This window comes from Cavia porcellus, unplaced genomic scaffold (assembly GCF_034190915.1).
Source record: "Cavia porcellus strain 051 isolate PalLab524CR breed Dunkin Hartley unplaced genomic scaffold, mCavPor4.1 scaffold_11, whole genome shotgun sequence".
Lineage (NCBI taxonomy): Eukaryota > Metazoa > Chordata > Mammalia > Rodentia > Caviidae > Cavia > Cavia porcellus.
Genome location: NW_026947494.1, coordinates 74,031,987 through 74,047,744, shown reverse-complemented (window position 1 = coordinate 74,047,744; position 15,758 = coordinate 74,031,987). Strand labels below are relative to the sequence as shown.

The following is a 15,758-nucleotide window of genomic DNA, read 5'->3' as shown; positions in this document are numbered from 1 at the left end:
TTTGTAGCATTTCAGGATACATAGCAAAAATAATTGATAGATTATCAAAAAGAGCATCTGGTGAAGAAATACCTAATGTGAAAAGTTGTAATTTAACACTAAAAAATGTGGGCATTTCTGATCTTGAACATCTTAGGTACAGGCTGGTGCTCATTTTCTCATTAGGGCTACTCAGGAGATTTTGATCCTTGATAGAATTTCAGGGATTCTCTGAACCTCTTGTAATAATTTACAAACTTCTGTGTATTGAGGGAAGCACATGGGAGTTTATTAAGAGAAGTAAGACGAGGGAAAAACTTGAAATTGTGTATGAGTGGATACTCTTGCTCTTCCATTAATAAGGAGCAATTTAAAGTTTTAGAAAGGAATGAGAAAGCGGAAATTGGCACACAATTTGTTCAGAGAGCTGTCTTTCCTGGAAAACACTGATTTTTTTTCTACTGAGAAAGGAGAGCACTGTCTGCTCTCTTCTGTGGTCCCAGGCCCCCATCCCTGGTAATGGTGAGGGGGCTGCTCTGCCTCCCCTCCTGGAGTTCTACAGCCGTTTTCTATCAGTCCTTGCTTGTCCTGGCCTTTAAAAACACGCAGATTTTCCCCAGTGTCCAGTACAAATCTAGGTCATTGCTTTCCATTAGGAATGAAGTAATTGAGGAACTTGGAACCGAGGGAGCTAGCCAGCTAGAAAAGCCGACATTCCCTTTTCCTTATAGAGAAGCAGAGGTCAGTATCTCGGACAGAAAAGCCAGTCCTGCAGGTAATTACTGGAAAGATGAGGGGATGTTACGAAGAATTATATTAAAATTGGAATGCGTACTTATATAGACATTAGAAATGGGAATGCAGAACTTTTCTTCAAAACTAGGTAATTTTGGGCCAGGGATAGAGCTCAGTGGCATAAGCACCTGTCTGGCAAGCGCAAGGTCCTGAGTTCAATTCCCAATACCAAAAATAAAACTAAAACTAGATAATTTTATAACTTTGAAAAAAGGAAAACAGCTTTTGTAAGTATGTAATAGTATAGTAATATGTGCTATTAACATGTGTGACTTGATTTCTTGACATTAAATACCTTCACAAATGCTCTTCCTTTGCAGAGGGCTGGTTTTCGGTCACACCTGAAAAGATTGCTGAGCACATTGCTGGTCGCGTCAGTCAGTGTTTCAAGTGTGACATCGTGGTGGACGCGTTCTGTGGAGTCGGAGGAAATACCATTCAGTTTGCCTTAACAGGAAAAAGAGGTAACAGCCATCAGCAGAGCAAAACTTTATTTCCAGTTCCAGTTCAGTAAATATGTAGTTTTATTTGAGTCTGTCTTTGCCGAGATTATATAATTAATAATTTCATACTAAATGTTTGAAATAGTAGCATATGTATTACGCAGTTTGTATCACATACTGGTGCAAGGACTTAATATGTATTCATATATTTATTCATCAGTGTTAGGAACTTTGTCTTTTACCATCTGCTTTTCATAAATAGATTGAAATATTAAGAGATTAGATATAACTTATACAAGATTATACTGACACACCTACTCACTACTGGAACCAGGATCATAACATTGTGTAAAACCAAAAACACTAAAATTGTTCTTTGGAAGAAAAAAAACTCTGGACAAGGAATCCCAACATTGTTACTATCTTTATGATTTTGTCCATCATTTAACTTTAATTTAAAAGAAACATTGATTTGAAATAGCCCTATGATACCTTTCTTCACACAGTATACTAAGAATCTAAAAATCCTTTAAATCCCATCCTTGTTATTGTTTAACTTTGGAATTAGGAGAAAGAAAACCTCCATTACTGCATATCTACCAATGTCAAATAAGTAATGTGCTTTTTCCAGGAAAAAAAGACTACAGAAATGAAACATTCTGCCCAAAGTGACATACCTGAGTCTTGAAGCCAAAGCTCAGTTTCTACTCAGGTTTTTCTGACAGTGTCTTTGGCATTTTTAAGTACATACACTGTCAAGTAATACTCTGAAGATGCTTATGTTTTTCAGTATCTTCATAGTTTACATATGAATCAGTAATCATACCTGTTTCAGCACATTTTAGCAGAATCTCAGTAATTTATATAAAATTATAATATTAGCTAGGAAAACATGATTCTGAAAATTACAGTATGCAACTTAAAAAATGAATTCTTACCATTTAGTTTTAGACCAGTGCTGATAAAATTACTCCTTTGCTCCAGGCATGCTATTTATTAACTACGTATGGTCTCCTATCAGCCTAGATAAAAGTTGTTTTTCTTACTTACCATAGTAATAATTTTCTTGTTTCCCCTGGATTCACTATGTATTCTCAAATTTCTTTTCAGACTTTGCCAGATAAGCCATTCTTACACACTCAAATCAGTATACATTGCAAGAAAATAATTTTTCCTCAAGTTGTAAAAGTAGCATTTGTTTTAGCTTTGTATCATAACACAGTGGTTAAAATATATGCCCCTTAATGAGGCAACAAATGCATCTGCAAATTGTCTTCAACATAAAAACAATTAAAGAGTATATACTTGCTCTTTAGTAAGTAAAATCTATTGGCAAGGCTTTGTATAGCTTAGTGCCCATTTGGCAGAGGAAGACACCCAATGTAGGTCCCAAGCTAACAGGAGACTGCTTTTGTGTCCTCACAGGCCAGCTCTCTTCATAGCTCAAGTGTCATGTAGCCTCCATCTTACAGATTGCCCGCCTCTGAGAAGAGAAGGAGGCAGGCTGCCAACACTGGGCCTTCCCAGTACTTTCATGACCTGACTTCTGTGATCCTGGAAGCTGGGAAGTCCTCCAGCATGTTGAGCATGGTGGTCTCCGCAAACCAGAAATGGTTGCTAATAGTGGTCTAGGAGCGTTAGTTAGATACTCTCCTCAAGTCCCTCTGCAGTAGTCGGTCGGAGTACATTATGACAGGGAATTTCAGAGCAGTTACAGAGTAACTGCCCTTTTGCATATATGTATACATGCATGCACATGGTCACACTTAACTGTTTGAATTTTCTGCCATAGTGTATGTGTGCATATGTTCACGTAAGCACACAAGCAAATGACTTTTATTCCTTTGTGTCAGATTTGTTTCTACTCAGTTGTTGTCCAATGATTTGTCAGTTAGCTGTTAAAGATATTATTTCATCTTTAGTGTATTACAGTAGCTTGAGATTAGTGCTTCAGGTAGAACTTCCCGGGGTGATGGGAGTGCTCTTCACCTCTGCTGTTGTATATGGCAGCCACTGGGCACAAGCGGATCCTGAGCATTTGAAATCTAACAGCATCAATGAGGACCTAAATTCTTTTTAGTATTATTACATTTAATCGATTTGAAGGTAATAGTCACGTGGCTAGTAGCTACCATTTTTGGACAGCACAGTTCATACAGTATCATCAGACATTTGTTAGCATCTCATTCATATACAGAGTATTGACTTGGTCACTTTCCTCAACACAGACACAACACCTGACACCCCCAGCTTAAAAAAGGAAGAATTTAGTTTTGACTCATAGTTTATAGTAGTTTCAGGCCATAAATATATGGCACAGAAGCAAGATAGAGGTATGGGGTGGAGAGGTTCAGAGCAGCGTGACAGTGAAGCAGAGCAGAGGGAGAACCGGGGCGAGAGATGGACCCCACCAGGTCACACCCCACCCCCAAGGATGGACCCCCACCAGGTCACACCTCACCCGCAAGGATAGACCCCACCAGTTCACACCTCTCCCCCAGAGATGGACCCCACCAGGCCACACCCCACCCCCAAGGATGGGACCCCACCAGGCCACTCCCCACCCCCAAGGACCTGCCTCTAAGCAGACTCCACCTCCTAGCAGCCAGTCATAAAAACCCCTATAGTCCAAGCACATTCCAAAAACCCTACCTTTGAGTTTGACACTTTGGTGAGGAACATCTGGATGTAGATGATAATAAGTGCTTACATGCTTTTAGGTCTAAAAATGAAAGCCTCCAAAAGTAATATAGAAGAACATAGAAAAACCTGAGTAGGTGTGACATTGAATAACTTTTTCTTTTGAACTTTCAGTGTTGTCAGCGTATTTTTTTCATCCATTTCTGGACTGTAAAAGTAGGCGAAGGAACTGAAAAAAAATCCTTTCTCATAAATGTGAATACTAGTTGATTCACAGTGCAAAAATAGCATTGTAAATGCCTGGTTTCATAGTGTATGACTGGTGCTCCTGTTCATTACTCAAGTGACTCAGTATGTTATTTCTCAAACGATAACAAATTTTGAAGCTAGCGTTTTCTGAAAAATAACCACATTTCCATGGAAACCATGCTGTGTTACATTGAGCCCTTGCGTGTGTAGAATACTGCCATCACACACTTGTGTACCTATAGGCATATTGGAATAATTTATAGTAGATATGAGAGAACTAATTAACTAATGTTTGTAGTGCTAATTATGAAAGTGCAATTGATTAAATGAAAGCCCATCAGGGCAAACACGATATTGTCTGTTCCCTCTACCTAAAAATGTGTCAGTAAACATCAACAGTTGTATTTGCATTTCTTGTTTATAACCTTGCTATATAGATTTGTAAAAATACATTTTGTTTTGGTTTTCTGTAGAAGTTCCTAAATTTGCCTTCACTTAGGCATGGTTTTATTTCACAAAAATGTGCATTTTCTGAAACGTAGCAAGAGGCTTTCCATGTTGGCAGAGGCTTTGTAAGATCTGCTGCTCAGGCTGTACCCAGCACAGCAAAGGCTGGGCTCATAGTTGGCTCGCAGATGCTTGAAGGCAGCAGCTGTCCCTGACTTAGGTGAAGCTGGCTGAGTGAGAAAACCGAAACCAGTTACTTCAGTGATGGTTTCTTAGCCACTGAAAATTTAAAGTCTCTGGTGTAGTAACCAGATGTTTCCTAGTCTTTAAAAAGGTTCTCTTACAGAAGACAGGCAGGCTAGTGTGCAAATGCACTCCTCCATATAACTAATAGTGGCGATCAGCTGACTTGCTTTCTTCTCTCATTTTTAGTGATTGCCATTGATATCGACCCTGTTAAGATTGATCTTGCTCGAAATAATGCAGAAGTTTATGGGATAGCAGATAAGATAGAGTTCATCTGTGGAGATTTCCTGCAGCTGGCTCCCACTTTGAAGGCTGATGTTGTCTTCCTCAGCCCACCGTGGGGAGGGCCAGATTATGCTACTGCGGAGACCTTCGACATTAGGACAATGATGTGTCCTGATGGATATCCTTTGCCCGTCCTGAGTTTACTCAGAGCACCTGTGGAGAGCAAGGTGAACATTGTGTGTGACAGTGAGAAGCTGGTGAACAGAGAGCCAATATTAGCAAGTAGGACAGGACAGATTCTTCTTCATTCTGTCCACAAAACAAATGTGTAAGAATGATCTGGTGGTTGATCTCCAAACCTGTTAACAAACGTGAACTAATATGTCCCTTGAATACTGTCTAATTGTACTAATAAAAACAAGTAGGATAGGGGCTGGAGATTTAGCTCAGCAGCATAAGCACCTGCCTTGCAAGCAGGCAGTCGTGAGTTCAATCCCCGGTACCGATAAAAAGGAAAAAGACAAAAAAAATACAAAAAAAAACAAGTAGGATACATTGCAAACTGGAGATTTCCTGGAAACCTGTCACTGGGTGCCTGACCTGTAACTTATTCAGTTCTCACTGATCTGGGCCGTTCTGCTGAGTATCTTAACTTTTCTTCCTTGATAGAAAGTGGTATAGAGCTTTTGTGTTCACTGTTCTATTTTCTCAATTAGGAGATGACAGAAGGTTTTTATTTCTGACTTTTGACAGCCACTGGGATAATAGAATAACTAGGTTTACCTTCCACTAATCTCTGCCTCTCCGGACAGATCGCATGTTTGATTCTCTCCCAGACTCCACTGAGTGATGGTGACCCCCCCCCCATTAAAGCTTCCAGTGATGTAAATAGCCTGTTCAGCACATACGCTATCACGTCACCACCACTGCATTAGACAGTTTAAATCTGTGCCTTTTACTACAGAGTGGAATGTGTTCATTTTGATAAGTAATCACTTTTTGATTTGAAGTGAATTGCTTTTTTCTTTAACTGCGTTCCACCTTTGAAATTTTCAGACTTTCTCAGAAGATCACTAATAATATTGTTTATTTTCTGCCAAGAAATGCTGATACTGACCAGGTAAGCCATTACTGAAGAACTTTTAAGGGCCTCTGGCTTAAGTGTTTCAAAGAATGGGCAGAAAAAGGTAGGGCCTTTTCTTATCTCAGAATCATACATGAGAAACACACTAGTATTTGCTGAGCACTGTCACGGTCCTTACGTTAACGTGATAGGTAAGTAACAGTAGGAAAGTCACTACTTCTCGTAGAAGTTTCAACTAGTTAGCATTTCACAGAGAGAGTGTTCAGGTTTTTTAGTCTGTGTGTGGCTGGCTTAGGACTGGTACCCATTCATGTTTCCTGCCTCTAGAGGGAGCAAAGACACCAGAAAATACAAGTCAGAAATGCATGCGATTTCAAGGACATTATTTTGTTTGGTGTTGGATTTACATGAAATTATAATGGGAAATTGATTTCTTCTTCTTAAAACAAAAGAAATGACACCCTACATGGCATTTATGAAATACGTAGCTGGGTTCCCACAGTTTTGAGTCTGGTATTTGAAATTCACATGCATTTTCCCCAAGAAAGGAGACAGTTAATTTTCTATCCAGGGAAATTACATGCTAGATAGTACTTGTATTGTCCTAAACTGAGTATGGACTTTATACAAATACAACTTACTTGAAGTCATTTCATGTATATTGCTGGTTGCTCTGTGTCCAGTGAAATATTTTCTAGGTACCCTGTTAACCTTCATCGCCAGTTCCCTTTTAATTTTAGGGCATTATTCCAGGACAATTCCCTTGCTATCCATCTTCTGTTTGTCAAACCCAAGAACTAAATAATGTGAAAAAAATCTTCTGAAATGCTCGTTGGCTGTAAGATATATCTCATTTTCTAAAATCACAGTTGAAACCTGGAGACTCAATTCAAAGAGCCCAGAATGAATGTATTTGTATCTACTTGTTGCCTCTATCTGCCTGCACTTCGCTGCATTTCTTTCCTTTGACAGCCACGGAATTCCAGCGTAGAATCCAATTCTAGCTTTGCATTTACATGAGAAGTTTCTCTTTTAAGCAGTAAACAATATGGAGAGAGGCCTCTGGCCTGGCTAGGTTGACCTGTCTCAGATGGAAGCTTCCCAGAATGGTTATCAAGCACCACCTCTGAAGACTCGGGGTGGGTGGAATCTCTTAACATGAAGACTTTACTCCCATAGCAGCCCTTAGATGATGACAGGAGGGACCCCGCCATCTTTGATGACAGTAGCTTTTTATCTTCGTTTAATTTCCTAATTAGATGTAACTAACTTCAGAAGATTGATACCTTTTGTAGTTTTCAGTTCAAAGTAAGTCACTCAGAGTTGTATATTCATTCATTTCAATATAGAGGACAAAGATAACATTGAAATCCCAAAGAATGATGTTTAAAGAAACAGGCCTCCATGTGTAATTCACCAGCCTGGCTTACTCCACTTTTAATGTCTTCTTTAGACAGACATCCCGATAATAGTTGGGCCAAAGCCACCTATTCCATTTTCTCTTCTGGGAGAAAAATACTATGTTCATGGTATATTTAGGTGAGAAGCTTCTTAGGATTATTTAAGTGCAGCGATCAGTGTTAGATTTATTGCAGAGAATTTTCTAGTTGGCAGAATTCTCTAGGCTCCCATTGGCTTTTTAAATTCCATTCCATGGTGTATTCAATGGGTTCTTAGCGTATGCAAGGCCCTGGGTTCAATCCCTGGCATTTTGAGGAGAAAGCAGGATGTGAGGGGTAAATTAGCTCCACATCATGATGTCTATGGAGAGAAAAGGTTCTGACTGCAGTAATCACCACACTTCTGACAGCTGCATAAAGGTTTGCTAGGGAGCCAGACCGAGGGGCAGTGCATGCCAGGCAGCTGCTGTCCCACTGAGCTCCATTCCAACCCCCAACATTTTATTTTGTTGATTGGTTAATTGGCAGAGATATAAGGTACTTTTTTAATTGGCTACATTTCTAAAATTTGCCATACAGAAGAACAGAATCATATGCATTTGAATAATTAGTACCATTTATAAATTTTAAAAATCTGTTAGATAATACTGTTACCTGGAAAATATCTTTAAAAGTAATTCAACTCCATGGCATATTTAGTGGTTTTTGGCTGAATACAGTAAACAGTTGCCACAGATTTTATTACAGATATCCTCAGTAATCATAGTATCCGTTTATTTAATAAGCAGAAAATTAGTGCCTTCGTTTTTTCTAAATTTTAGAATGAGTGAAAATTAGGGTCAAAGTGTTCAGAAGTAATGTTGTGAAAATGTGGTCTAATGGTAGTGTTCTCATAGCCAAAACTACATCCACATAGTAAGTACTGTGAAGCAGTTCCAGGAGATGGCCCGTCACCCCGGTTCAGGGACCAGAAGGTGAAAGAGTAGAAAGAGAGCTCCCGGTACGTGTAGGCATTGTAAATCATACCACACCTGAGCAAGAAAATAGCCAACCTTTTCAACTCAGAGCACACAAAGCGCATTTATAAACCAACAGTGTGCTGCATTCTGTATACACCGTAGGACTCCGGCAGTGTTTCTCCTGTGAATGGCATCCTTGGAACTCGTAGCATGCCCCTGTATGTTTTATTGGATCATTGTAACACTGAAGTAGGCATTGTCAGGTTATCACACTGACTTTATTGATGAATAAACTAGGGAAGCTTAGTGATCTGTGTCCCCACCGATCTGCTACAACGGGAGTGTTACTGCTTGGTCTCCCACTGACAGCATATTCAGTGCCAGGAAGAAACACAGGAGTAATTCAACATGAGATCCAGGCAGTGATTAGAATGTGAAGTAACAAAGCAAAGGCATTATAGAAGGATTTCCACGGAATCTGTTCTGGTCCATTCCTGCTTGGTGAGAACGATGCAGAAGGCTGGATATTCGTGACCTAGTGGAAGCACCGGTTGGCTGAGCCATATCAGCTGCAAGTATTCTCTTATCCCGGTTAGATACTGGTGCCCAGATCTCTAGATCTAGTCTGTTCTTAATCAAATAACTGTAATTATACAGTTGCAATTTAGGGTGGACTGTGATCAGTCCTTAATGTGTAGTAACTGGCCTTCTCTTAGGAGAAGGGTGCTATATAATGAGAGTAGTATCGTGTGTTCTCGTAGTCTGTCGTCTATCATTCTCTGGGGAAGCTGGGAAGCTGAGAGGCCCAGATCAGGTGGGAAGGGCAGTTTCGCTGCAGTGATTTTGAGCACAAGGTTGTATTTCCAAGGGTGCTGTGACTAAGTGTTCTGCCAGTGATGTCAGTAGAAGAGTAGAGGGTGTCCCGCTCTTCTGCACCACACACGGGCGACCTACCAGCCCAGCTAATGGGGTCCCTGGTCCGCTGGTCTGTTCGAGATTATATAGCTTGGTAAAGGACAGGCCTCACGTCTTCAGCATCCACTTCTAGACAGATACGAGACAATGCCCAGCATGCTGGGGATTGGTCACCTCCCCAAAACAGGGAAGCTAAGTTTAGATGCCAGTAATGCTGTCACCTGCTTCTGGTCGCTAAACTGATCGTACTGCCTAACAGAATGCAGTTAGAGAGAGTTCAGGCTCAGTTCTAGACTGGCCCAGACAGGTGGATACCCTGCTAAATCTAACATTTAAGTAATTCAAAAACAGACGTGATAGAGACTGCCTGTCTTCATTTACCTGCCTGCCACTTTCCCTCTGTCCTCCTCACCTCCCACTCCCTCTGCCTCAGTTTACTAGACTTTAAGAAAGGCGGAAAAACCAGATAACGATTTGTCAAATAACAATTTTCCAGTTAACACATTAGTGTTAGCTAGTTAGGACAGCTGGAAATAGCATTGTTTGCTCAAAGCAAAGTATGAGTTATGTACTTGAACATGAATGAGTCTTTGCAGTTCTAAAATTCTAACATTAAAATTTGAAAAAGTGTAGAAAGTATAAGGCTAGAAATTATTTTACTCAGCATACCTGAAAGTAACATGTTTGTTAAATTTTGTAAAAATTTCTCCCTGAGCACTAAATCCATGCATTATATGTTGACATCCAGATTCAGGATTAGGGACAGTTCTCAGTCCATCATGTGACTTTCCTAGCCACAATGTATAAAATTCAGAGGGCAGACATTTTGTATTGGTTTTGCCATACTTCCCTACCTAGAACAGGAAGCTATAAACCCTTACTAGATAGTTGTAAAATTTGTGAACTCTTGATACAGAAAACATCCACAGTCCCACCTTTGTCTTACCCAAAGCACCCACATGTGTGCATTCCCCTAAAAGGCAGAGAAAGGAAAAGACACAAGTCAGAAGAGAGTATTTTTGCTATAATTCTGTAACAGTTCATACAGTGTGTGATAACTATTTTAGTTGTATCTTGAGTGTATTGCAGAATTTGCTTTTGCTCAGAAGGCCCTTTTTAGGGAGACATGTAGGGGTTTTCAGAATGGCTTTCTGAATTGATGGAGTAAATTGCTAGCAGACTGGATCCTGCCAGACCTATCGAGTGAGGTGTTTTGCTCCTGTTTTAGTTCCCCTTGGCTCGCTCTTCACCAACTTGATGGGCCTTTCCTTTCTCTTCTCATCCGACCCCCACCCCACTGCTACCTCCAGAAAACTTCAGCTTGCCAGTCTTGCCTTCTTCAAATAAATTATTTAACAGAAACAAACAAATGCTGGGTCTCAGTTATATCTTAACTCCAGAAATTATTGTGAAAGTTACACTTTAGATGTATTGGTCAAAATTCCTCATTTTGTCCTTTCTTGTAAAAAATTCAAAGTAGGATAATGTTTTTCCTAATAAGTTCCACTGTGATACTATTTTTCAATGAAATATTCCTTCTGAACAAACAGCAGAGTACAACTTCTGTTGATTAAAGGTACATCCTTTCTCTTTCCTGTCCTGTTGGGGGTGAGGGTGAGACCTGATGATGACATTGCCACTGCCTTAGTGGGCAGCTTTTTCTTTTTAGGATTGTACCAGCCAGGGCCGGGGTTTACCTCAGCCACCTAAGTGCCTGCTTGGCCAAACACGAGGTCATGAGTTCATTCCCCGGTACAAAAAAAAACCTTGTACCAACCAAAACATAAAAACATATTGGGTTCTTCCCCAGTTCTGTTTCTGTGACCTTTTTTTAAACACAAAGTTGAAATAATTTTAAATACTAGTATTTCTCATTTAACAACCTGACTCTTTAACAACTGTTTGAACTTAAAACCCAGCTTTTGGGGGATGTACAATTCTGTGCATCTTGTTTTTAGAGCATCAGTGTTTGTTTTATTTGTTTGTTTGGGTGGGGTTTTTTGCTACCATGGATTGAACTCACGACTTTGTGTGTGCCAGGCTGGTGCTTATTCTGCTGAGGTAAATTCCCAGCTCTCCACCCCTCTTTTTAACAGTACCCCTTGTTTATACAGTACTGTAGTTCCTGCTGACTATTCAGTGTAGTACTACAGGATTATGTGCTATTACGCATTATGGTACTGCATGTAAGAGTTATGCAACTAAAAGCAAAATTAAGTTGGAATTTCCCTTGACCATTTCCTTGTTCTGAATGTTGTAGTGCATGTAATATAAATAATTTCTCATTTAACATTCAGTTCATTTAATGAGCTAGTTGCAAGATTGTAGTTCAGTCGTTAAACGAAGAATGCATGGTATACTCACTGATAATGTGCAGTAAATATTACCTTCTGTCAGGTGTGATTAGATTCTCTCAGCCCTCAGAACCAAACTACACTGACTGAGCACGAAATTCACAAAGTAACAGACTACAGTTTGATGATAGCAGTTAGATAAATGTGCATCTCCTGAGTTCGTGCCTGTCTCTAACACTTGGAGTGTCCCTTTCTCTACCACTCAGTTACTTCTGTTTTCTCACTGTGTGTGGCTGTAACCTGCGTTCCCCTTCCCCTAGATCTTTGTTCTTGCTACCCTGATAAACTGATCACTGGTGATACAATCATAAGTTCTAAGCTATTGTATTTTGTTGTTAATAGAGCTCTAAGAGGTTAGGTCACAATAAGAATACTGAGCGAAAACAAAACTTGTAAGAAATTAAGATAAAACATTGTTAGTTTGAAGTAAAACAAGGACCAATGCAAACATACTGTTAGGAACGCAAGAGTCTCTAGCAGCTAACACCTACCGAGTAGCCATTTGATTGGCACCCTTTTGATGCTGATCTGGAGGTGGGAAGGGAGGGTGCTCTGTGTTCCCTAATAAAAGGATTAATTACTGTGGTCCATAGACCTTAAAAGAGCAGTATATTTTACCAGGATGTTTTTTTAAGATGTGAAATAACATAAAAGAGCAACAGGTAGGCAAGGTGATCCGCGTAGGAAGACCAGCAAAAGATTTGGGTTAGAGAGGGAGAATATTTTAATAGGAGCTCAACATAGCAGTACCCAGTAAATATTACTGAGCAGATGAGAAGGCACAAGGGCAGCAGCAAAGGTGAATAGTTCTTTAAATGACTCAGGTTAATAAGCTTGAGATTTGAGGAGGGATCTATTCATTTCTTTTCCTCTGAGTTCTTCAGCATGTGGCATTGAAGAGATAAGTCTTTATGAAACATAATGCCTTGATCTTAATATATCAAAAGGGTCTGAAACATCAATACCACCAGGTATTGCATTCCTGGTTGTCTGGGAAATTACAGTGAACATTTGAGATGCCTGGTTATTTGAGGAACTTAATTAAAAAGGTGAAGTCTGTTGCTATTTGATAAAAAGCAATAAGAATTGTTTTGAAATCAAGCTTCTGTATAACTTCCTTCTGTTCATCTTTTTTAGGTGGCATCCTTAGCTGGGCCCGGGGGGCAAGTGGAAATAGAACAGAATTTTCTTAACAATAAACTGAAGACAATCACGGCTTATTTTGGCGACCTGATTCGAAAACCAGCCTCTGAAAGCTGTGAGGCCACATAGAGGCAAAAAGATCATGTAGTGATGAGAACCGATCACAGGAGACACTGAGAATGTCTTCTGTGGTCACTGACACTTTGTGTACATGCTCTTCCAGCATCACAGGATAGGAAACTCACATGAGTTTGATGAGCATTATTGATGAAGTGCTTTGAGATCTTTCAGTTACATTAATGAAGTACTATGTGTTGTACATTAGGGTAGTAGGTGTCACATGGACAGGACGGATGCTCCTGTACTTAATTCTACCATATGTCTTTATGTGTGTATTTCTACATTTCTGTATTTTATCTTCTTTGTGTGTATATGCATACATGTATAGATATGTATGTTCATGTAAAAATAATTATTTTATATGGAAAAATACAAAGAAATGAATGTATGTAATTTACCTACCTATCTAACTTCTGTTGAAATAATGTTATACAAGTAATGTTGAAAATGTGTAGTTTAATCCTAGAACAATACAGAATGATACAGATAGAAAAATAAATTTCACACCCCCTTCTCTACCCTTTATTCATATACCTAAAAGTAATCACAGCTGTTAGGATACAAAGGAATTGTAGTGCCAGTGACCCTGACATGCTGTTTTCCTCATTAGTGCACTATTTAATACTGTGCTACCTTTTTTTACGTAATATAATTTTTTATGAGTGTATCTTGAAGACCTTTCCATATTAGTCCATACATAGAGACCTACCTCATTCCTTAAAAGGTTTTCTTGTGTGCTGCTTTCTGGATATACCATAATTAAATTAGTTGTCCATTGGTGATCACTTAGGTTGCTTTTAGGTTTTTGCATTTGTCAACTGTTCTGCACTGTACTTTAATATATATAGTTAGACACTATTGGGTAAGTGTCTAGCAGTTTATGTTGCTAGGGTTTGTTTCCATTTTGTTGTAGTCTAGTGATTCATCTCCAGAGTGCTGAGATTGCAAACATGCACAGTCACACCCGGAAGTCTGTACATTTTAACTCTGATAGACACAGTCAGATTGCCTGAGTAGAATTGGACTCACTTTTAGCCTTTTGGAAAGCTTTGTTGTTTTCATGTCTCTGGAACTTGCCTTTGAACATCCTTTTATAAAATTAATGTTTTTGAGATTTCCATTGCAAATTCAATGTCAAATATATTTTGTCATGTAAAAGTTTATATATTTTTTATTAAAATGGCAAAGAAAAGAGAAGTGTTGGTTAATTATTCACCTAGAGTGTGTCTTGTCACGTTACAAGTAGAAAGAGCGACACAGTTCTTTAGCCTTTCAGGTTTTATCTTTTAATAATGAGCGTGTGAAATATTGAAACAGTGTTTGGTTGGGATAAGGCTAGGAAAAAGGGTACAGCTCTATTTTGGAGTGTGCTTAGCGTGCAAGAGGCACTTAGCTCAGTTCTCAGCACTAGATAAATATGAACAAAGCCAACTTTTGAGTATGCTGATATTAACTCCTTAAAACTACTGCCCTGCAAGCAATTAAACTGTCATTAGGGAGAAATTACTTTTTCATTAACCGTAATATCAAAATCTGTTCAAATGTCCTTGAGTTCTATACTTTTTTTGACATAACATTAGTGGTTATATCATACACTTGTTAGTGATTTGAATAAAATCAGCATTGGTCATCAGCAGTCCTATACACAGCCCCTGCAACTAGAAAAGTTGATACATGGTATAAAAGAGATTTTTTTTTTTTTTTTTAAATCGGTACCAGGGATCAAACAACTGCCTGCTTGCAAGGCAGGCACTTAATGCCGCTGAGCTAAATCCCCAGCCCTATTTTTCATTTTTTTGTTACAAATTTTATACACATCTTTATACAGTATATTTTGAGTTATGTATTAGTAAAACTAATTTATCACTTGGGTATGGTAGTACATGCCTACAGTCCCAGCTACTTAAAAACAGAATCAAAAATGAAACACCAACAGGGCAGCTAAGCAGGACCCTGTCACAAAGTGAAAATGTTTTTAAAAGGAACAAGGATATAATAGCTCATTGGTAAATGTTCCTTGTTTTAACCCCCACTCCACAAAAGACAAGAAGCTGGTTTGTGAGGCTGAAGTATTCCTGACCATGATCGCATGGGTAAGAAACTGATTTGTAGACTCAGGTTGTCAGTGCTCAAAGGGACTTGAGAACGGTTCTTGTCTATTGGGAGCCTTGTTCAAATAAAATCTTACCAAGAACAAAAATATGTAAAAATAGATTAAAAATAAAAGTGCATGGCGCTGCTTAGAATAAAACAAGAATCAAGAAGTTAGCAGACTGGTTCCAATCCAGCCTATTCTTTCTTTGTTCTTAATAAATTATAAAACCTTTGAAAGGATTATTTAGTGAATGTGCATATTTTAACAATCTACAAACCAGACAGTTGAAGACATGAACCTCACCCTTGAGCCCTTCCCCTCTTCTCCCATGTGACACATTTCCGCTCCTTTCCAAAGGCAACCAAGGGGTCCCCTGATGTGTATCCTTGCACACATTTCCCTGTGTAGTACTCTTGTATGCACACGTTGGGGTAAGAGAGGGTGCTATTATTTCAAAACGTTACTTACTTTTGCTGCTGGGGGTTGAACCCTGTACATGCTGTGTCATTCAGCTATATCTTTAATCTCTGAATTACATTTGTAATTTACTATCGTAAATTCTACATCGGTGCATATATAGCTGCTATCAGTTTTAACAGGCACAAATCAATAAAAATTTAACCACGTGACCCAATTGTGAACATTTAAATTAATGGCTTTTTCA

At 39.1% G+C, this 15,758-nt stretch overlaps 1 protein-coding gene across 2 annotated transcripts in view; it reads left to right on the top strand.

Moving 5' to 3' along the window:
- Positions 1–14,196, top strand: part of Tgs1 (trimethylguanosine synthase 1) — a 41,818-nt gene extending 27,622 nt beyond the window's left edge. For both annotated transcript variants that reach the window (XM_063258488.1, XM_003465983.5), the window contains exons 10-13: positions 1,095–1,238; positions 4,986–5,202; positions 6,066–6,144; positions 12,874–14,196. In XM_063258488.1, the coding sequence (XP_063114558.1) occupies positions 1,095–1,238; positions 4,986–5,202; positions 6,066–6,144; positions 12,874–13,008 (575 nt within the window). In that variant the 3' untranslated portion in view covers positions 13,009–14,196. The remainder of the gene's footprint in view (positions 1–1,094; positions 1,239–4,985; positions 5,203–6,065; positions 6,145–12,873) is intronic.
- Positions 14,197–15,758: the final 1,562 nt, after the last annotated feature.